The 22514-nt window shown below is 46.0% G+C and overlaps 1 protein-coding gene across 2 annotated transcripts in view; it reads right to left on the reverse strand.

Annotated features, from left to right (window-relative positions):
- LOC127049906 (sodium/potassium/calcium exchanger 3-like) overlaps positions 1–22514 on the reverse strand; it is a 500507-nt gene that overhangs the window by 191892 nt on the left and 286101 nt on the right. For both annotated transcript variants that reach the window (XM_050951276.1, XM_050951284.1), the window contains exons 7-10: positions 18103–18177; positions 6079–6104; positions 4230–4283; positions 3431–3564 (exon numbers count right to left, since the gene is read on the reverse strand). In XM_050951276.1, coding sequence (XP_050807233.1) covers positions 3431–3564; positions 4230–4283; positions 6079–6104; positions 18103–18177 — 289 coding nt within the window. The remainder of the gene's footprint in view (positions 1–3430; positions 3565–4229; positions 4284–6078; positions 6105–18102; positions 18178–22514) is intronic.

Genomic DNA, 22514 nt, shown 5'->3' on the forward strand with positions numbered 1-22514 from the left:
TACAGAACAAAAACACAGTTCCTGACACAAAGAGTTTACTGTCTAAGCTGGTAAAAACAGTGTGGTGTGCGAGCTAATACTGCAGATTAGCGTGTGAAACAACACTGGAGATTTAAAGTCAGTCATTTCTTGGCTACTAGTGGCCAATTGCCAGATAAACATTTTCAAAAAGTGAAGAAACATCTCTTCTCTCAAATGACTCGTCCGAGTAACCACAAAGTTTCAAAACAAAAAAGCTATCCAGACATGAGAAATGTCATGCAAAAAGGAATTATCTGTGAAGAAGTGTGCGTAAACGAATCCATAACTGAAACTCTCTTATTTGTGTTAGCAATCCTGATGTCAGCTGGTTACCTGAATGACGAAGGCCTGGCCTATGCTTAATTTTTTTCTGGCCTAACTATGTCAGTAAGGGTGTGATTTTCTGCAGACAGAGCTATCATGGTTAAGGCCACAACATATGTACAATTATATGCTTGTATTGCTTATTTCACTTCCTCAAACCAGAATAAAATATATTGGCATAAGCACTTTCATACCAGTATGTAATGGGATCGTCTGTCTCCTTTGCGCCCCGTCATGGCCTGTATGTGTGCATGTTGGGTCAGAGGGAAAGGCGGGGAGGGGCTCTGCAATACCATACCACAATTTCCCCTTTTGTTTAGGGTCCCTTAAGAAAGCCACACAGTCCAAAGACAGAAGACAAAAGTCCCTTGCTGGGGTTCTACACTGAAAAATAAAGTCTCTTCTGTCCAGACCTCAGCTGGGCCCTGCCCCTCCTCCCTGAGGGACTGTCTCATCCTGCTCAGTACCCAGCCCAAGCCAGGGAAGCTAATGATCCGACCAGCTGATCAAATTCAGTGATGAGTCCGCCAGAGGCACCCTGTGCATATGCTAAGATCCTGCTCCCTGAGCAGCTGGAGCAGACACAAGGCCCCTCCTGCCTTCTCCCTCCTCTCTGCTCCAGCCTCTGGCTCTCAGGCAGAGCTAGCGCTGGGCATAAGCAGACTAAGCCATTGCTTAGAGCCCCGAGCAGCTCAAGGGGGCCCCTTCTTTGCTTTTTTAGTATGTGTTGTGTGTTTGGAGGCGAGGCAAAAATATTCTTGCTTAGGGCCCCCGATGGGCAAGCATTGCTCTACACTGGAATAACTGACCCGCAGCATGGCCTTGGTGGCATATAGACATACCCTCATTCTCCTCTCTCCTTGAGTAAGGAGCCCCCAGCCCTCCTTCCCAGAGCCAGGTGCAGTTCCCCTTCTCTCCTGGAACCAGAAGCACCCCAGCCCTCCTTCCCAGAGCTGGCTTATAATCAAACAGACCCTTATAATTCCCTCCAGGAGTCAGTCTTGCTTTCTCAGGCCAGCGTCCTGCATGGTTTTCTCAGCTCCCCCTAGCTGGAGTGTTTGGCTCCCACACAACTTTCCTTCCCCAGAGACTAGCCAGGAATCTGTCTTTCCTCCCTTATGTCCCCAGGCCTAGCCTGAGCTAATCACACAACCACATTACTTCCTCATGGACTATTCCCTACCCGAGGAGGTGAGCTGATCCTGTCACAGGTGGGGCCTCAGCCCCATCTCCTCTTAAAAGGGACTAGCCACCTTGTATTTTTGCTGCTTTAAGTATGCTGGGACTAATTAAATGTCAAAACTATTAAACATAGACAAGGCAGGAGGTAGTGGTTTTCTGCCCTAAGACCTCCCTTTGTCATTAAGACACACAAATCAGGATGGTTCCAGACACTATTCAGGCCTCGTCTACAAGAGAAAGTGGTACCAGTTTAACCTACAGCGTGAATTTAAATTGATTTTGTTAAACTGGTGCAACTAGTGGTTTTTTTTGTTTAATTTAAATCAGCTGAGAACAGGTTTAAATTAAACTGAAATAAGACCTTCAGAGCTTGTCTACACAAGGAAAATTAAATTAGTATAAGGTAGGGTGTGAATTAAAGCACTATAGTTGTACCACTGTAACTCTCCCTGTAGACCCCCTTATTCTGGTATTAGAGTAGGGTTGTCAACTTTCTAACTGGCCAAAACCAAACACCCTTGCCCCATCTTCTTCCCTGCCCTGAGGCCCTGCTTCTTCTCTGAGGCCCCGCTCCCACTCACTCCAGCCCCACTCCCTCCACTGCTCGCTGTCCCCCACCCTCACTCACGTTGGGGTGCGGAAGGGGTGAGGACTCCAGCTGGGGATACAGGCTCCAGGGTGTGGCCAGAAATAAGAGATTCAGGGTGCAGGAGGGGGCTCTGGGCTGGGGGAGGGGGTTGGGGTGTGGGAATGGGTGACAGCTCTGGGTGGGGGGGGGTGTTGGCTCGGGGTGGGCTGGGGATGAGGGGTTTAGGGTGCAGGAGGGGGCTCCAGACTGAGGGCGAGGGGTTTGGAGTGCGGGAGCAGGCTCCGGGCTGGGGCAGGGGTTAGGTGCAGGAACGGGTTCAGGCTGAGGCACGGGAGGGGATGCGGGCTCTGGGAGAAGGCTCAGGGTTGGGGTAGGGGATTGGGTGTGGGAGGGGGTTCCAACCTGGGGTAGAGGGTTTGGGATGCGTGCTCTTGAAGGGAGTTAGGGTGCAGGAGGCGGTTCCGGTCTGGGGCCGCCAACCAGACTTTTAATGGCCCAGTCAGCAGTGCTGACTGGAGCCGCCAGGGTCCCTTTTTGACTGGGCATTCTGGTTAAAAACTTGACGCCTGGCAACCCTACATTAGAATGGTCTTTTTCCATATTGACATAAGCTTAAACTGAAAAAAGACCATTCTAATGTAGGGTTGGGAAAAAAAAAAAAAGCAGCTCTTAATGCCAGTTTACACCAGCTGAGGAACTGACTGAGAAGAGCAGCAGCAGTTGAAATTCTTGATTCAGAGCAGTAATGTTAGCTGGAAGAAACAGCTGTCTAATACAAGGAAAACCCCAGTTTCCAGCAGTAGCAAGAGCACATGCATAGCTCCCTAACTGCAAATCAGGAAAAGAAGTGCATGAGTGATCACTTCCTCACCTTAACTGGGGGTAGCAGAAAAACTCGAGCTGTTTTCCTGCTGCTGCGTTTCCGCTTGGTTTCTATGGTGCTCACCGGATGATGACTGTAATTCGAGCTCCGTATGGAATTCTGAACTGCGTCATTTGCAGAAGCGCTCTCATTCTCCTCTGGGAGCATATCTCTGTGCACACTGCCCCAGTGAAGGGAATCCTAGACTAAGACGTTTCAGGGAAGGGGTTCTCCAAGGATGGGATGCACACAACTGGAAATGGACCTGCATCCAGTGTAACTACACTGCCATCTGGTGGTGTGGGTTACAAACGGGCCAGTTCTTCTATATTCCCTTTCATCTCAATCCCTGGCAATACAGAACCATCCCAGGTCGCTCAATTACTAGCAAACGTGACTGAGAATTATTCAGAATGATGCAAACAAGCAGTGTGACTTACTGGAACAGTTACCTTTCTTTAGTAATACCACCGTGGCGTCACAATTGCTGTTATCGTCCATTTCTGTGTTATTTGCTAATCCGTTCACCATATTTGGAGCATTTTTTGTCTTCCTTTCAAAGCAGTGATGTATGGAGGAATTATACCTATGCAAAGAAAACAAACACCTGTTGTCTCTGTTCCCTATATGCAGCTTTCCCAGCTGCCCTTCTTTCCTTGAGCCAGACCATGTATGGCCAAACTATAGCATTCTAGAGGGCAAGGAAGACCCGGTGGTTTAAAAGAAATCTAGCCTTGGAATAGGACAGCTCTAGCTTAGTTACACGCAAAACAATCTCTGTGTCCTCAAACATGAAAGTCCATAAAACAGAATGTGTAAAAAGTGTCCTGGATGCTAAAACAAATGCAGATTGTAATTCTGTTACACCAGCCAGCCATGTCAGAGGAATCTGGTCAAAAGATGGATGGTTCAGGGGTCAGGGAGCTAGCCTGACACTCATGAGACGTGGGTTTAATTCTCTGACCCTCCCCATATTTTCTGTGTGACCTTGAGCAAGTCACTTGGTCTTTCTGTGCCTCAGTTTCCCCACTGATACACTAAAGATAATAGCACCGGCCTACCTCACAGAGGTGTTGTGAGGATAAATACATCAGAGATTGCCAGGTGCTCAGACACTAGAGCTAGGGAAGTACTGGGGTTAGATGGCATTATGGAAACCCTTCTCTGTCTCTTACTGCTCTGGAATTACCTTTGCAGCCTCTGAAAGCAGAGCCCTGTGTTTTAAACAGGCCAAGGGCATATTTGACTTACTTCATGATCAGGATGTAAATGAAGTACATCAGCACTAGGACTAGGGACTCCCACCTGCAAACAAAGGCAGATGAGGGACAAATCACAGGAGAGCAGAGAGATGTCACCTGTGCCCGACGGCACTCCCTGCTTTAGTCATTCAGTAAACCCACATGGAAATGTTCAACCCACTGGACGTTGTACTGCCTACCCAGAAAGGGGGTGAAGACGTAGGCTGCGCACAAAGCACCGGGATTCTAACTCCTACTCTGACCCTGCTTGGCGAAAAAATCGAAATCAACTAAAAAAAAAAAAGGAGTTGTGCAACCACTAAGCAACTTGGACATTTCAGGAAGGGCAGTCTGGGGCAAAGGGTGCAGTGGAGCAGGTGGAGATATTTTATGCCCACTTTGCACAGGGTGAATGTTGACACATGGTGCAAAGCAAATGGCGAATCAGGCCTATTGAGCTCCCAGAGCTGGTTTAAGAGTGCTACTGCTGCTGAGAAGAGACTGAACAAGAGGTAGCACCAGTTCTTTCCAGCTCTCTCTCCATGCTGTGGCTGCGGCTACACAGCTGAGCCAGCAGGCACTGGACAAGCAGCTCTGCATGATTTAAACTGCTACTTAAATGTTATGAAATGATATTTGTTGCAGTTTCTACTACAGAATGAAGGACATTAGTATTAAAATTAGACAGCCCACGGCTTTTGATACTTCTCACTATGGAGTTTTCCCCCTACACCTCTAACCAGACCTTTACATTTTGTATAGTTTACTGTGACAAATCACTAGCCCCAGGCATAAGCATCACCACAGATCTCCACAATAAGACTCGTTCATTTTCTTTTAAGCTGAGCTGTGGCTTTTTGATCTCTCAGTTTTAACACTGACCATTTTAATTCATTTTCCTTGTTTCTGACAGTCCAGCGCTCTGCTTCCCCGTTGACGTATTTCATTAAAAGGAAGCAGTTAAGTCTAATTTGCCCTCAAATTTAATTTTAGTTTAAAAAGAAAAGAAAAGAAAAGAAAAAACCTCTGCAAAACTGGAAATGTCTCAATTAAATTAAAAGTAAACATCCCAGGGGGAACAAATTAACCCGCCCCAACTCCCTGCAACGTTTGTAACCCAAACATTATAGAAAACCTGAAAATGAAGTTTAACTGACTATGAGCAAAAAGTTAAACTGACTAATGTCACTGTCCGATCTGAGAGACAGGCAGCAAACAGAGTAAACAGCTGAAAGTAAATTAGATTTTTCTATTTTCACCTTTACTAAGCTGTGGTGTTATTAATAACACAGGTAAATGCATTCATTTTAATATACAATTTTTAACTGGACAGTGTCCCTTTAATGCTATCTCAGGTCATTTTATTTTTAACACCATTACAAAGATACTTTTCTACCATTTAATTTCTTTTTAAAAGTTCAACTGTTTGAACAAACTCAGGGAAGACATTTTGGAAGACATTTCTAATGCTCATGTATCATGGCATTTCTCCTCTGGCTTTCACTGCCCCTTCCCAGTTGCTCTGACCTCATCCTGGCAGCAGATCTCTGACTAAGGGCCATGCTGTATTGCCAGTTTGCCCACGTAGACACCACTGCCCTCTGGGGGAGTGTGTGTGGGTGGACAGAGGGTTGCAGACCGACACTGCTGCCTCCTTGCATTAGGGGATGCTCTGAATGAACCTCTCCTGGGCATTCCTCCCGAGCGTAGAAAATGAATTATGCCTGTCCACCTGCTAATTGGGTTTCCTGCTGAGCAGGAAATTGGTGCCTGAATTGCTCTGCAGAACTTTAGCATTCCCCACCCTGATTTTTCAGCTCATGCAACATAATCAGAAAGTGACAGCTGGATACACTTACCAAGAAACGATTTCATCATAAATAAACTGTGGAGGAAATTAAAAAAAGGCACATTATCCATGAAATGCAACAGCGTACATTAGAGCTGAAAATACCCTTTTACCTGAACACATGGCACGGAGAGGCAGCATCATCTAGTGATCAGAGTGAGAGACAGAAGCATGAGGCCTAGGTACTAGGCGAGTGCTGTTTTTTTGAGCTCATTTAATTTCTCCATCCCCCAGTCTGTCCCATCAGTAGAATGGGGATGACAGTCTTACCCAAGTGCTCTGAGATTTTGTATAAAAGGTGCATTCAGAGCAAGTGTCCAAAGGATGTGAGTGATTTAATGGCGGTAAAGCACATGATGTCATGTGGGAAACAGGGTGTCCCATGGAAATCATGTGATAAACATGTATCATTGGGAGTGTAGATCCTCAGCTGGTGTAAATCAGCATCATTCCAATGAAGTTAGTAAAGCTACATGTGTTTTACCCCAGCTAAGAATCTGGCCCAGGGCCTGATTTTCATAGGTGTTGAGCACAGGGTGACCAGACAGCAAATGTGAAAAATCAGGTGGGGGGTGGCGGATAATAGGAACCTATATAAGAAAAAGACCCAAAAATCAGGACATCTGGTCACCCTAGCTGAGCCACCTACTATTCTAACTCAACTCAAAACACTGGTGAAAATCAGGGCTCACAATAACACCCCACAAAACCTTCTGGTGCAGGGAACATGTCTGTCTCCGAGTGTTGTCTCTTTCTGAACAACAATAACATCATGTCACAAAAGTTGTTACCTCTGACTTTTGTCAATTTATGCTTGGCTTCACTTTTTAAAGTAGAAACTTAAGGCTTAGCTTTTTCTAGTCACCACTAGATGGCCCTCATGTTCCATAGCTTATTTCCAACAGGGCCCCTGGGAGATGGGAGAGGCGAATGGAAGTGCCACTGGATATCGTGCTGGTAATAGTCAGCGGTGCCAGTCTTTCCATGTACTCTTACTTTAAATGGACATCTGCAATTTACTGGCTTCCCTGCTGATTCCTCACTGTCGCCCCCAACCACAGGCCTCATTTCAAAATCGTTTTCAGCCAGTGGAACGGTATCACTTTGTAATGCGCCATGACAAGATGCTGTGGCAACACAGTGTCAGGAAGATAGCTGGGCTTCCTTGGGTTGCTTATCCTGAAGTCTTCTGCCAAAGTGCCTGCTTTCTCCATCCCTTGGCGTCATCTACCCTTCCTGTTCTGCCGAACAGTCACATCATGTAACGTACCTGACAGCTAGGAAAGAGGCCCCACGGTTTTTTCCCTTCAGCTGAATGTCAGACCACTGCTGTTGCTAGAATGTGACCCTGTCAAGTCCAGCACTGCGTAGGTGACATGCTTACAGTAACCTGGGACCAGGGCATCCTCCCAGAATAGCTGAGTGCCAACATGCCACCACGTCAATGCCAGAGCTGTACTTCTCTGGGCCATGTGGCCTGCAGCCTCAGTACAACTTGACATCTCAGGAAATGACTGTGTGTTGTACTTGGTTTCAACTTTTATTAGATGGGGGGAAACTTTTGCTCAGCCATTCTAAAGCTTCATGGCTCTTTATTTGCCCTCATCTCTACACGACATGAAGAGAGATAGTTTCATTAGGAAAACATCATCATGAAAAAGCACTATTATGGTACCAGAGAACCACCAAGGGAAACAGAAACCCCAGTGAAACACCCCCTTAGCCTGCACCCTCTGTAAAGAGCAAACCTCTCTTTCTGTGTAATGTACGCCAGTAACATTGGTTATCAGATGATAACATGGCTGTGATATATCATGCACACCACAGGTTATTGCTCTACTCACCAGGGTTGTATGTGGCAACAACAGTTTCAGGCTACGATGTTTTGGTGTGATAGGACACGCAAGCACGCACACTCATCTTTGTGAATAAAAATGAAAATAAGCCGTGGGCCACATGTTTTGGCCTAATAACTTTGACAGCGGCCCAGATCCTCAAAAGTATTTAGGTGCCTAACTCCCATGGGAATTGGTGGAAGGTAGGAACCTAAATACCTTTGAGGGTTTGGGCTAGTGTCCCTTTAAAATTTGGAACTGTTGATTTTTTTCATTCTAATGCAGGATGAAGAATTGGAACAGTTTGAGAAATTAGATGTTGTTTTGCCAAACTCTAATTAAAAGAAAGTCTTGGTGGATTTTTTATTTGGAAAGGAGTTATAGAGCCAACTCCTCAGCTGGTGTAAATGAAGCCAAGCCAGTTTACATCTAACCCCTGGATTTTTAAGTGATTTAATGTTAAACCCATAACTTAAAAATATTCAGTATCAATGGGAACATATTTATTTGCCCACAGACACATATATGGTTAGGCAAAACAGTGGTGGAGCATTCACATCTATGAGAACATCACAGTCTATTTGTTAAAAAGAACATAGGATACCTTCCATACACAACATCATCCATTATAGAAGATCCCATATTGTGCTAACACTTAAGCATGTGCTTAAGTCCAATTTAAGTCAAAGGGACTTATTATAAATCACATACTTATGTGCTTTGCTGAGCAGGGATGGACTTATGTTCTTAAGTCCTTTGTTGAACTGAGACCTATATGTGATTGGACATTTCTTGTTTTTATACATTCAAGTCTTAAAATTAACAATCATATGGGATTTATTTATTCTAACCCAAGAAAATTTACTTCCTTCTTTCAATGATCAAGAAGCCCATTTTATCTCATAGAAAAAAGTGGCTAAGGGACCATTCGGATGACTGGTAGGGCAAGAATGATCAATTATAAGTGTAACAAGCCTGCACCTGTATTTTGTGAAATTTACTACTTTTCACTTTTCTTCTCTATGCCATTAATCTAGTTATTTTCATGGTTAATGTGAAATAAAGGTTCATTTCAGCATGACTGTGTCTTTGGAAGGCAAGAGAGAAACTGGTTCACTTCAAATCACAGAGCAGCCACTAAAATGGACCATGTCATTATTAATGTCTGTCCTTAACTCATCTTGCGTGGGCATGGTCCTGAAGACAATGCATTGTCTTAGCTCATCTCACAGGAGCGTGCTGAGGCTGAACTCATTCCAGCAGGTACGTGCCTTGCGACAGGAAGGTGCTACACAAGTACAATTTATGATCGGTACGATTTCAAGTCGGGAGCACAGCACTGAACTGGAACAGCCTCTAAAGACTGGGGGTGTGTGTGAAATCCTCATCTTGCTGAAGTAAATGGAAGTTTTGCCTTTTACTTCCGTGGGCCAGAATTTCACCCTGGGAGTTTACGCTAAGGAGGTTTCCATGTTCCTCTGCAATTGAGTGATACTATTTAAAATTCAGGCATTAAACATTACAGGATGGCGCGCTTAAGAGTGCTGCATGTGTAACTAACCTGATGCAAAACCTCAAAAGCAAAGAAATGAAAAGTTAAGCTACCTAACAGGACATCCCCTTTTTCCATTCACCCATCAGCACAGAACAGTGGGTGTCCCTTTGGTATAGTTCCAGGGCAGCACCCACTCGCTTCTGAGGTATGGGGGTTTGGAAAGCCAGCATCCCTTGTGGGGCAGAGTTAAGGTGATGGTGTATTCTTTGTCAGGTGGTTGTCTCTAGGTAGAAGTGGGGTCTCAGAGGGGAGGAAGGCAGGCTATGTATTTTAAGAACCAAACAAGTGCTGCCTCTGAAATCTGACTCTGTTTGACCTGTGACAAAGTTCCTCCTCTACCTTGGTGGGTCCTGCGCTTATTGGCGGATTTGCTCGCCTCACAGATTCACCCTGTGGGTCAGGAAACAGCCCAGAGACCTTCCCCTCTGGTAGAAACCACTGTCCAGATCAATTCCTTCTGTGTTTGATCAGGAGTTGGGAGGTTTGCGGGGAACTCAGGCCCGCCCTCTACTCTGGGTTCCAGCCCAGGGCCCTGTGGACTGCAGCTGTCTATACTGCCTCCTGGTAGAGTTGCGCGACAGCTACAACTCCCTGGGCTACTTCCCCATGGCCTCCTCCCAACACCTTCTTTGTCCTCACCACCGGACCTTCCTCCTGATGTCTGATAACGCTTGTACTTCTCAGTCCTCCAGCACTATGCCTACTCACTCTCAGCTTCTTGCATGCTTCTTGCTCCCAGTTCCTCACACGCACTTCCTCCCCTCTGGCCTGACTGGAGTGAGCCCTTTTATAGCATCAGAGGGGCCGTAATTAGAGTCAGATGCTTAACAGCCTCACCTGACTCTTAGCAGGTTAATTGGAGTCAGGTGTTCTCATTAGCCTGGAGCAGCCCCTGCTCTGGTCACTCAGGGAATAGAAAACTGTTAATCCAGTGGCCAGGATATCTCCCTTCTACTACTCTGCTGTTCCCAACTGGCCTGGGTCTATCACAGACCTAACAAGGTCTTTTAATGCCACTGGAGAAAATGTCAAGCAGATGTCAAATATTTTAACTATTTTTCGTTTCTCCCCATTCCCCTTTACGTGCATTTAACAAATGGTAATTGACATAGCCCTATTGATAGCAAGGAGCTGCCAAGGATCAGGCTTGACTCTGGGCAAAGGTACAGAATTTAACCTGAGGCCCAGGAAGGAATGATAATATCCTAGCCCTTTGAAGAGAAGATCCCAAGGAACAGAACTTTTGTAGTTCTGTAGCCGTGAAGAATAGCCCTCCATGGAAGATATTTGTGAGGGAAGAGATAAGAAATCAGAAAGAAAAAGTAATATATACCTTGTTTACAGGTACCAGAGAGTTCTGTTTAATGATCTGTTTGAGCCCTGGTCTACACTATGAGTTTAGGTCAAATTTAGCAGGGTTACATCGATTTAACCCTGCACCTGTCCACACGACGCTACTGTTTTTTTCGACATAAAGGGCTCTTAAAATCGATTTCTGTACTCCTCCTGCGACGAGAGGATTAGCGCTGAAATCGACCTTGCTGGGTCAAATTTGGGGTAGTATGGGGATAGTGTAGTTGCAATTCGACGGTACTGGCCTCCAGAAGTTATCCCAGAGTGCTCCATTGTGACCACTCTGGACAGCGCTCTCAACTCAGATGCACTGGCTAAGTAGACAGGAAAAGGCCCACGAACTTTTGAATCTCATTTCCTGTTTGGCCAGAGTGGCAATCTGCAGGTAAGTGCAAATATCATCAGCAGAGGTGACCATGATGGAGTCCCAGAATCGCAAAAGAGCTCCAGCATGGACCGAACGGGCGATACGGGATCTGATCGCTGTATGAGGAGACGAATCTGTGCTGTTAGAACTCCGTTTCAAAAGATGAAATGCCCAAACATTTGAAAAAATCTCCAAGAGCATGAAGGACAGAGGCTATAACAGAGACCTGCAGCAGTGCCACGTGAAACTTCAGGAGCTGAGAGAAGCCTCCCAAAAAAACAGAGAGACAAATGGCCACTCCGGGTCAGAGCCCCAGACATGCCGCTTCTATGATGAGCTGCATGCCATTCTAGGCGGTGCAGCCACCACTACCCCAACCCTGTGCTTTGACTCCATCAATGGAGTACCACGCAACAGGGATGTGGGTTTTGGGGACAAGGAAGTTGATGATGAGAAGGTTGAAGATAGTTCACAGCAAGCAAGTGGAGAAGCCAGGAACTGTTTCTCACTCTGGAGCCAGTACCCCACAAACACACCCAAGGCTGCCTCCTGGATGCGCCAGGCAGACAAGGGACTTCTGGTGAGTGTACCTTTGTAAATATTATAAACGGTTTAAAAGCAAGCGTGTTTAATGATTAATTTGCCCTGGCATTCGTGGCCAGTACAGCTACTGGAAAGTCTGTTAATGTGTCTGGGGATGGAGCGGAAATCCTCCAGGGACATCTCCATAAAGCTTTCCTGGATGTCTCCCAAAGCCTTTGCAAAACGCTTCTGGGGAGGGCAGCCTTATTCCATTCTCCATGGCAGGACACTTTACCACACCATGCCAGCAGTACGTAGTCTAGAATCATTGCATAACACAGCGTATGGTCCCGGTGTTTGCTGGCATTCAAACAGCATCGTTCTTTATCTCTCTGTGTTCTCCTCAGGAGAGTGATATCATTCCTGGTCATCTGGTTGAAAGAGGGTGATTTTATTAATGGGACATTCAGAGATGCCTGTTCCTGCTGGGCTGTTTGCCTGTGGCTGAACAGAAACGTTCCCCGCTGTTAGCCACGCAGTGGAGGGAGGGGTGAAGTGATCATCCCAGAGAATTGGGTGTGTGTGTGGGGGGGTTAGTTGGGTTTGTGCTGCACGTTAACCCGAAAACCACAGCCCTTCCTTTTAAATTGCCAGTCCATTTTAAATGGCCAACCCAATGGCTGCTTGGTATGGGAAATGAGGGCACTGCTGTTTGAAACCATTCCCAGACATTATGAAGGTTAAAGAAGCCAAAAGACAGTGTCTTACCATGGCTGCCTGCAAGCCAAATTCTGTTGCCCTGCCCTGTGCGAGTGATCTCTCACACCAAACCGGCATACCCCAAAAGAGGCAAAATGTGACCTTGTATCGAATGCACATGTGTTCTGTAATGTTAACAGCAAGGTTTACCATGAGAGAGTCTATCCACTGTTTTCTAAAATGTGTCTTTTTAAATACCACTCTCCCTTTTTTTTCCTCCACCAGCTGCAAATGTTTCAATGCTCACAGTATCTTCTTCTTCCCAGAGGCTAGCGAAGATTAGAAGGCGGAAAAAACGCACTCTCGATGAAATGTTCTCTGAGCTCATGCAGTCCTCCCACACTGAAAGGGCCTAGCAGAATGCGTGGAGGCAGACAATGTCAGAGTCCAGGAAAGCACAATATGAATGCGAGGACAGGTGACGGGCTGAAGATAATACGTAGTGGGCTGAAGATGATAGGTGGCGTCAGCTTGCAGACAGAAGGCAAGAGGCAATGCTGAGGCTACTAGAGGAACAAACTGATATGGTCCGGCGTATGGTTAAGGTTCAGGAAAGGCAGCACGAGTACAGACCACTGCTACAGCCCCTCTGTAACCAACCGCCCTCCTCCCCAAGTTCCATAGCCTCCTCACCCAGACGCCCAAGAATGCGATGGGGGGCCTCTGGGCACCCAACCACTCCACCCCAGAGGATTGCTCAAGCAATAGAAAACTGGCATTCAATAAATTTTAAAGTGCGGTATGGCCTTGTCCTTCCCTTCTTCCCCACCCCGCCTGGTGCTTCCCTCCTCCTCCACCCCTCCCGGGTGGCAGTTATTCCCCTATTTGTGTGATGAATTAAGAAAGAATGCATGAATATGAAGCAACAATGACTTTATTGCCTCTTCAAGCGGTGATCGAAGGGGGGAGGAGAGGATGGCTAGCTTACAGGGAAGCAGAGTGAACCATGGGGGGGGTGTCATCAAGGAGAAACAAACAGAACGTTCACACCGTAGCCTGGCCAGTCATGAAACTGGTTTTCAAAGCTTCTCTGATGTGCACCACACCCTCCTGTACTCTGCTAACCACCCTGGTGTCTGGCTGCGTGTAATCAGCTGCCAGGCGATTTGCCTCAACCTCCCACCCCACCATAAATGTCCCCCCTTACTCTCACAGATATTGTGAAGCACACAGCAAGCTGTAATAACAATGGGAATATTGGTTTCACTGAGGTCTATCCAAGTCAGTAAACTGCGCCAGCGCGCTTTTAAATATTCAAATGCGCATTCTACCACCATTCTGCACTTGCTCAGCCTATAGTTGAACAGCTCCTGACTATTGTCCAGGCTGCCTGTGTATGGCTTCATGAGCCATGGCATTAAAGGGTACGCTGGGCCCCCAAGGATAACTATAGGAATTTCAACATCCCCAACAGTTATTTTCTGGTCTGAGACGAAAGTCCCTTGCTGCAGCTTTTGAAACAGACCAGAGTTCCTGAAGATGTGAGTGTCATGTACCTTTCCCGGCCATCCCACGTTGATGTTGGTGAAACATCCCTTGTGATCCACCAGTGCTTGCAGCACCATTGAAAAGTACCCCTTTCGGTTGATGTACTTGCTGTCTTGGTGCTCCAGTGCCAAGATAGGGATATGGGTTCCAACTATTGCCACACCACAGTTAGGGAATCCCACTGCAGCAAAGCCATCCACTCTGACCTGCACATTTCCCAGAGTCACTACCCTTGATAGCAGCAGCTCTTTGATTGCGTTGGCTGCTTGGATCACAGCAGCCCCCACAGTAGATTTGCCCACTCCAAACTGATGCTCGACTGACCGATACCTGTCTGGCATTGCAAGTTTCCATAGGGCTATTGCCACTCACCTGTGAACTGTGAGGGCTGCTCTCATCCTGATATTCTTGCGCTTCAGGGCAGGGGAAAGCAAGTCACAAAGTGCTATGAAAGTGCCTTAAGCATGTGAAAGTTTCGCAGCCACTGGGAATCATCCCAGAAATGCAACACTATGCGGTCCCACCTGTCTGTGCTTGTTTCCCGGGCCCAGAATCGGCATTCCACAGCATGAACCTGCCACATTAACACCATGATATGCACATTGCCGGGGCCCGTACTTTGAGAGACGTCTGTGTCCATGTCCTCATCACTCTCGTCACCGCACTGCCATCACCTCCTCACCTGGTTTTGCTTTTGCAGATTCTGGTTCTGCATATACTGCAGGATAATGCATGTGGTGTTTACAGTGCTCATAATTGCTGCGGTGATCCGAGCGGGCTTCATGCTTGCTGTCCTATAGCGTCCGTGTTGAAAAAAGGCGCAAAACGATTGTCTGCTGTTGCTCTGATGGAGGGAGGGGCGACTGATGACATGGCTTATAGGGTTGGCTTACAGGGAATTAAAATCAACAAAGAGGGTGGGTTTGAATCAAGGAAAAACACACACCACTGTCGTATAGAATGACCCCCTCAGGGATTGAACTCAAAACCCTGGGTTTAGCAGGCCAATGCTCAAACCACTGAGCTAGCTCTCCCCCCATTATTCAGAAGGAGAGAGGGGGGAGCAAATTAATACAAATGAATCCAAAACAAATCTGGTCTCTCCCTTATTTTGATCCACTCCATCTCTCTTATACATCTTAGGCTGGCAGCAGACAGTGCAGTACGACTGCTAGCCATCGTCATCTCCTGGCTGCTCATCAGAAGACGGTGCAGTAGGTCTCCATGAGACAAAACTTAAAAAGAGAATGACCTGGAGACACTCCCATTTACGTCCAGGCGCTCCTGACAGACCTCACCAAGGTCTGCCAGGAGCAGCCATGTCTGCCCAGGTGCCCCTGACCGACCTCACTGAGGTCGGCTAAAAGAACACTCAGGAGACAACAACGGAATCATAGATTATTAGGGTTGGAAGGGACCTCAGGAGATCATCTAGTCCAAACCCCTGCTTAAAGCAGGACCAATCCCCAAATCCCTAAATGGCCCCCTCAAGGACTGAACTCACAACCCTGGGTTTAGCAGGCCAATGCTCAAACCACTACCAGTTGTAATGCACTGCTGGCTGCCAAAAGGCAATGAGCTACTGCTGTGTAGCAATGCAGTCCCATGTTTGCCAGCACCCAGGAGATGTACGGTGATGGTGAGCTTAGCGGGCTCCATGCTTGCCGTGGTATGGCATCTGCATGGGTAACCCAGGAAAAAAGGCTCGAAATGATTGTCTGCCGTTGCTTTCACGGAGGGAGGAAGGGAGTGGGGGCCTGACGACATGTACACAGAACCACCCGTGACAATGTTTTTGACCCATCAGACATTGGGATCTCAACCCAGAATTCCAATGGGCGGCAGAGACTGCAGGAACTGTGGCATAGCTACCCACAGTGCAATGCTCCAGAAGTCAATGCTAGCCTCAGTACTGTGGATGCACTCTGACGAGTTAATGGTCTTAATGGTCTCAAGTGGGGACACACACAATCGATTGTATAAAATCGATTTCTAAAAAATTGACTTCTATAAATGTGACCTAATTTCGTAGTGTAGTTTCTTGCTATATACTTAGTTTAAGGAATATGCTAGATATGACACAAAAAGGTATGATTGTATGAGGCCACTGTTAGGATGCCGAGAAACATCCAAAAATAAAGCTGCCAAGCCCTGTGAGCAGAAAGATCACTGGAAAGTTTTTTAAAAAAAAGACAAACAAAAAACCCCCATCCCCTTCCCCTGACTGATTTGCAGCTGTTCTGCAAATGAAACACAAAATCTAAACACTATGAGGTTAGAAGCAAAGCGGCTTTTGATAGCCACACTTCCTTTGGATGAAAAATAAACAAATAAATAAATGGAACGGCTGGGATGTTACATATGTGCCTTTCTGCCCTTGGGAGGTAATTTTTTACAATATATGGGGTTGTTGGTTTATTGTTCAAAAAGCCACTTTCTCGTGCTTCATTATTCTCAAGCCCTGGAAGTAACAAAGCAGCCTTTGTTGGTTTCACACATCATTGCTGTCAATTACATTGCTTTTATTCTTGCCTGGGTGTGGAGGTATGAATTAGATTGAAGACAAGCTATTTTTCATACATTGCAGAAGGCTGACCTTGCAGTGTTGAGATTACAAAGCACAAACAAGTTGAGGCAAACTCTTTGCTGGAAGTCTCAGGGGGAGGGACTAGCTATGCACATGGAATATGTACCCAGTATGCAGGCACACACATGCTAACGGCAAACTACAGCCAGGAAACTTTAATGTTGCCTAGTTACAGTCACACAAATTCTGGAATTGCAACCGTTCATCTTCTCACCACAACTTGACCTTACAAATGTATTAAAGTGAACACAAGAAGACTTCGCTCTCTCTTTCCCCTATTTAGTAGAGAATCATTTATTTTAGGCAATGTATCCAAGACGACAGTAATGTATAGATGAAAACAACATTTATGCAACATGCAGCTTTGCTCTGGGAAATGTAGCCTTTGCATTTCCTGACTTTGTGCGAGTTTGGATGAAAATGTGCCATTTAAGTGCTGTCGTTTTCACATTTCAATTTTATGCTAGCATTGTTTCCATTTGTGGCCTGATTTTCAGCCATTCTGAGCACCTACACTTCCCACAGCACATGATGGGAGCTGAACAGGGAGCATAGTTGATAACCAGGCCACTGGCTTCTAAATCCATGGTTAGGGTGCTATACAAGTGGCCTGATTTTCACAACTGCTAAATATTTTGGAGAATTATAACGATTGGTCACAAGGTGTTATCAATGAAATCATCTTGCAACCTCACCAGTAGGGTCTGGCACTAGTACCCACTAAATCCCATGAGTCTGTGTGCATGTATATGACGCATAGTAACGTTTTGTATTCATGAATTGATTTCCTTCCCACAGGGGCAAAGCATGTCCCTTCTTGAGTATGGAGGGCTTCCTGGTAGCAGAGCCAGAGGACCAAGGGGATGGGGGGGGGAAATGACTCAAATTTGAGGTAGGAAATGCACTGATCCTTCCATCCTCTCCCCACATAGGGAAACAAATCAGGACTACGCACCCACTCCATGGCCTGACTGGAGGCCCGAGCTCTGGGAGTATGTCTACACTGCAGTGGGAAGCAAGCCTCCCAGCCTGGGTAGACCAACTTGTGCTAGCGGGAACTGTGCTCGTGCATTTCTGGGGGCATGAAGGGTCCAAGCTTGGGTGGCAAGCCTGAGCCTCCACTGGTGACACAACATCCACACAGCAATTTTCAGTGGGCTAATGTGAGCCCCACTAGCACAAGTCTGTCTACCTGGGCTGGGAGGCTCTCTCCCAGCTGCAGTATAGATGTACTGTGGGTTTCAGAGTTACCACCCCATTGAGATGAATAAGGCTGTTCACTCCTCTCAGAGCTATTGTTTCATGCTCTCTGCAGACTCAAGCGAGCACTGCTGTATCAATACACCTGTGTTGCATTTTTAAGCTTTCCTCTGCAACCAGGAAGGCTAGAAGCAGCCTTTTTTTTAAAAAAAAAAGATGTTTGGCTGTGACATGACTCTTGGAGCCACGGTACAAGATTATAGTGCCTATGTCTTAATCTGTCCCCAGTGACAATCCTGATGAGGACAATAGGAGACACTTAGGTTTCCTGAGCAGAAGCACCATCATAATAACCTTCAAAAACTTACCACAATGAGCGCAACAACAGACAGTGTGTAGTAGGTTGAATCTCGCAGCAGACTCCATGATGACAGTGCAATCACCTGAGAAAATATGCAAAAAGGAGGAGTGAGCCAAGCTCTCCTCATCACAAGTTCTCTGTGTCAAAGGATGGACTGTCATTTCATAGTGCAAGCTGGCCCCATACATTAACACGTGACATGGGAAATCCAAGTTTAGGAATGCATTGCGTTTCTGAGAGCGCTGTCCAGAGACACAGAAAGGCCAGAGGTGAGACTGAATCTCTGGCACCTAAAGGTGGCAAAGTCATAGTAATGGACAGCACTTGCATTGCTTATCCAGGCTCACATTCTCCTCTCAGTTACTTCTAGGCAGCTCTAATCATCCCTGTGCATCAGTAGGTTTTTTAATAGCTGTAACTGAAGGCAGAACTTGGGCCCAAATCGTTTGGTTAGGAGAAAGTCACAGTTCTAGAGTCCTGTAGGATGGGTGGGTGGTAGAGGGAGTGAGTGCCCAATCCTTTGAGGTATTGATCGTCTGTTAAAAACTTTGCAAGCCCCCTGAGAGAGCTTTTGGCATCCTGTGTGATGGGCTCCGCACCACACAATATCCGATTTTAAAGGGGAAATGCAGGGAATGTTTATATTTTAAATGGAAAGGCATACAGATAGAATACTGGGAGGATGCAGGGGGCCCTGGTTCTCTGCTGCCTCCCAGCCTGCAGAGCCATTTACATGAGAGCTTCTCAACCTTTTTGGGCTCAGGACCCATTTGAGGGCCTGTTGCAAGCCAGTAAATAGACTGGAGGTGGGGTGTTGGGTCCTGGCCCCAGGGGGCGCAGCGGGAGGCCTGGGCATCTTTGTTGCAGATCCCACCCTGCAGTCTCCTCGCAGCAGCGAATCCTGCAGTTCCAGTCCTGTAGGGCTGGTTGGGCTCGGCCCCTCACTCTGGGTGTTGCAGCCTCTGTGGTTGCAGGTGCTGCTTAGATTTGGCCTTGAACTCCCTTGTGTGTGGGGGTAGCTGGACCAAATCTGTGTGAGCATAGTTGTGACCTGGTGCGTGGGCTCACAGTGCCGCTCACTCAAGTTTGACCCAGCTCCCTAGCCCCACATCTTCCAGACTGAGGGATGGTTGGGCCAAATCTGAGTGGTGCTGTAACCCTGCAGAAGGCAACACCCAGAGTAGGGAGCTGAGCCCAGCCAATCCGGCAGGACCGGAGCCATTGCGTGAACCTTTTGAAATGTTCTGCCTCCTCACCCCAATTTTGGGTGGTGATCCATGGATTGAGAAACGCAGACCAATACTGTACAGAAAGCACCTCCCACCCTAGGATCTCCAAGTATTCACCAATTAACTTCAAAAGAGACCTGTGAGGAAGTCTACTTGTCATTTTGTGAAGAGCCCACAAAAGGAGTTTTGCTCCAATGCATCTGAGATGCAGCACAGCTCCTAATGCAGTGTGGAGAGGAGCTGCCTTTTGTAGATCTCTGAAAATGCACCATGCTGGGCATTTTGGTGGTGTGTTGCCAAACACCTTCAGACACACACGATTGGTGCAAAACAGTCAACTAGTTACACACTCTGGATGGGATTTTCAAAAGGATGCAAGTGATTTAGGCACACAAGGCACAGCAAAAGTCAATGGGATTCAGGAGCACAACTATCAGCGGCAGTCAATCTGATCTGTGCTTCTAAAAGTCATTTAGACACTTTGAAAATCACAACCATTCTTCACAAACTTTTGCAAACCAACAGAGTTTGAAGTCCTGGACAGCAAAACTCTCTTTTCTTATTTTTTTCCTACTTTTTTTATTACCCCTGTCTCTCTCTTTAAAAAAAAAAGACTTAGGAAATCTCATACAAAATACTGTGTTATGGTCGCAAAGTTAAGCACTGAAAAATCAGGAAATGCTAAAGTAACATAACCTTAACTTTGCCCCTTAGTGCATATCTCGTACTATTTAGTCTTGAATTGCATGGTCACATATGCAAGTAGTACCATACAATATGAAGATGACTTTTCCTACACACTTAGATAGTTAAGTAGACTCTCATAGGACTGTGTATTATGACTTTGAGTAGGACAGGAAAACAGAAGTCATGAAAGTCAGAGGTTAAGGCCAAATAGAACACCAGATGATTTAGTCTGACCTCCTATATATCACAGGCCACCACCACCCAACAACCAAAATTACACCAAACTGTTACAGCCCAAAGAAGACTACACTATCATGTGCCACAGGCAAAGAATACGAGGGACTATGTTGCACCAATGCCAGAGGTCCCCCCAGTGGCAGGGAGCTGACTGAATGAGATACATCTAGATAAATCCTGACAAGTGATTTACACCCCTGGCTGCAAAGGAAGCTGAAACCTCCCCCTCACCCTCAAGGTCACTGCCAACCTAACACAGGGAGAAATTCCTTCCTGACCCCACACTTAGCAACCACTTAGACTCTGAGCATGTGAGTGAGAACCAGCCAGCCAAGCACCCTAGGGACAGAATGCTTGGTGCCACCTCACAGCACTGGCCCTGTCCAGGTCCCATCTCCAACATGGCCATCTCTAATGATTCAGAGGAAGGAGACCCAATACAGAGTACGCTGTATGTCTGGGGGGAGGAATTCCATCTTGACCTCTCCAGGTGTCTGGCTGAAACCCTGAAATATGAGCTTTCAGGAACAGAAGGTGTAAACTGGAAGTGAGACCGAGGGCTGTTGAGCCCTGCCACCTACCATCACAAGCAATCAGGACATACAATCACATTCATAAATTTGCCTAGCTTGCTCTTAAAATGAATTAAGTTGTTGCCCCTACAACTCCTATTAGGAGGCTGTTCTAGAACCTCATTCCTCTGATGGGTAGCAACCTTCTAATTTCCAGCCTCAGTTTGTCCCTGTCTATTTGTTCTTGTGCCAACATTTTTTTTTTAGCTTAAATAGCTCTCACTTTCCGTAGTGTTTATAGAGAGCAATCGTATTTCCCCCCCATCAGCCTTCTTTTAGCTAGGTTAAACAAGTCATGTTTTTCCAGTCTCATCAGATCAACTCTCCATTCCTCTGGTCATCCTAGTAGCTCTTCTGTATCTGTTTGTTTGAATTCATTTCTCCTGAACATGGGTGACCAGAGCTGTACACAGCATTCCAGTTGAGATCTTACCAGTGCCACATAAAAAGGCATTAGTACTTCTGTATCTCTACTGGAAATGCCTTGCCTGATACATCCTAGGATCCTATTTGCCTTTTCCACCATTGCATGATGTTGGTGGCTCATGGTGATCCTGTGTTCCACCAACACACCCAGGTCTGTCTTCTCCTCTGTTGCCCCAGCTTGTGGGAGAAATTCTTATTATTAGATCCTAAGTGCATGGCCTTAGTATTGAATTTCATCTCATTTCTGTGACTCTGGTCTTCAAGGTCATCCAGCTATTCCTGTATAATATTCTGATCCTCCTCTGTATTGACAATACTTCCTAACTTCATATCATCCACCAATGATTTGCTGATAATAAAGTCATGTATATGAAATGAACACAGTATACAATATCTATAGGTGCTACATATTAGTATATAGGATGGAGTAACAGTGAAAATTTGCTACAGATACAGACTACATAGAATCTCATTGATTTCAATGGAGCTCCATGAGATGCAACAGTTTGTTTTCCATCAGAGAGCAGGCTGCAGAATTGGGAGCTAAGTTTGCAGGGATATTAGCTTGTCATTGACTGCCTCGGTCTCTGAATTAAACCTAATTAAGTCTGCAAAGTACCTGGCTACAGAGTTAAATTAGAAGACACCTAAAACATTAAAGCTAGATAAATTCCAGTTAGAAACAAGGCACACATTTTTAACAGTCAGACAAATCATCGCGCTCAGTGAAGGGGTAACTTGGTGAAATTCTCTGGCCTATGTTATACAGGTGATCAGACTAGGTGATCTAATGAAGCATAACAACTCAGAAGTTATGAGATGATATCAACACAATAACAACTGAATGAGTTAATCTGGAAATATCTAAATCAAGTCCTTAGCATAGGGATTACTTACCTTAGAAGTTGTTTGAATGTAAGATTCTATTCTCGAGCAATACACACATTTTCAAACCATGTGCAAGGTCATTGAAAATATTTTTATAATATTTCTCAGAAACAGAAAAGCCTTTCTTTAGCTAGGTCGTACTGGATGAACATACTTGGGGAAAGATCAGATACACCACCAAGTCTTATACTCAGAATCTCCTTTTCGCAAGGCTTACATTTAAAGCAGCATAACTCTGTTACAATCAGAATTACAGTCCAAAGGCAAAAATCAGTGGAATGATCCCTATAACACTAGGCTCTCACATTTTTGACTGAGCTATTAGTATTTTAGCTTTCTTAGTTCATCCATTCTCCTGAGCTTTGGACATGTACTGGATG

This window comes from Gopherus flavomarginatus, chromosome 4 (genome assembly GCF_025201925.1).
Source record: "Gopherus flavomarginatus isolate rGopFla2 chromosome 4, rGopFla2.mat.asm, whole genome shotgun sequence".
Lineage (NCBI taxonomy): Eukaryota > Metazoa > Chordata > Testudines > Testudinidae > Gopherus > Gopherus flavomarginatus.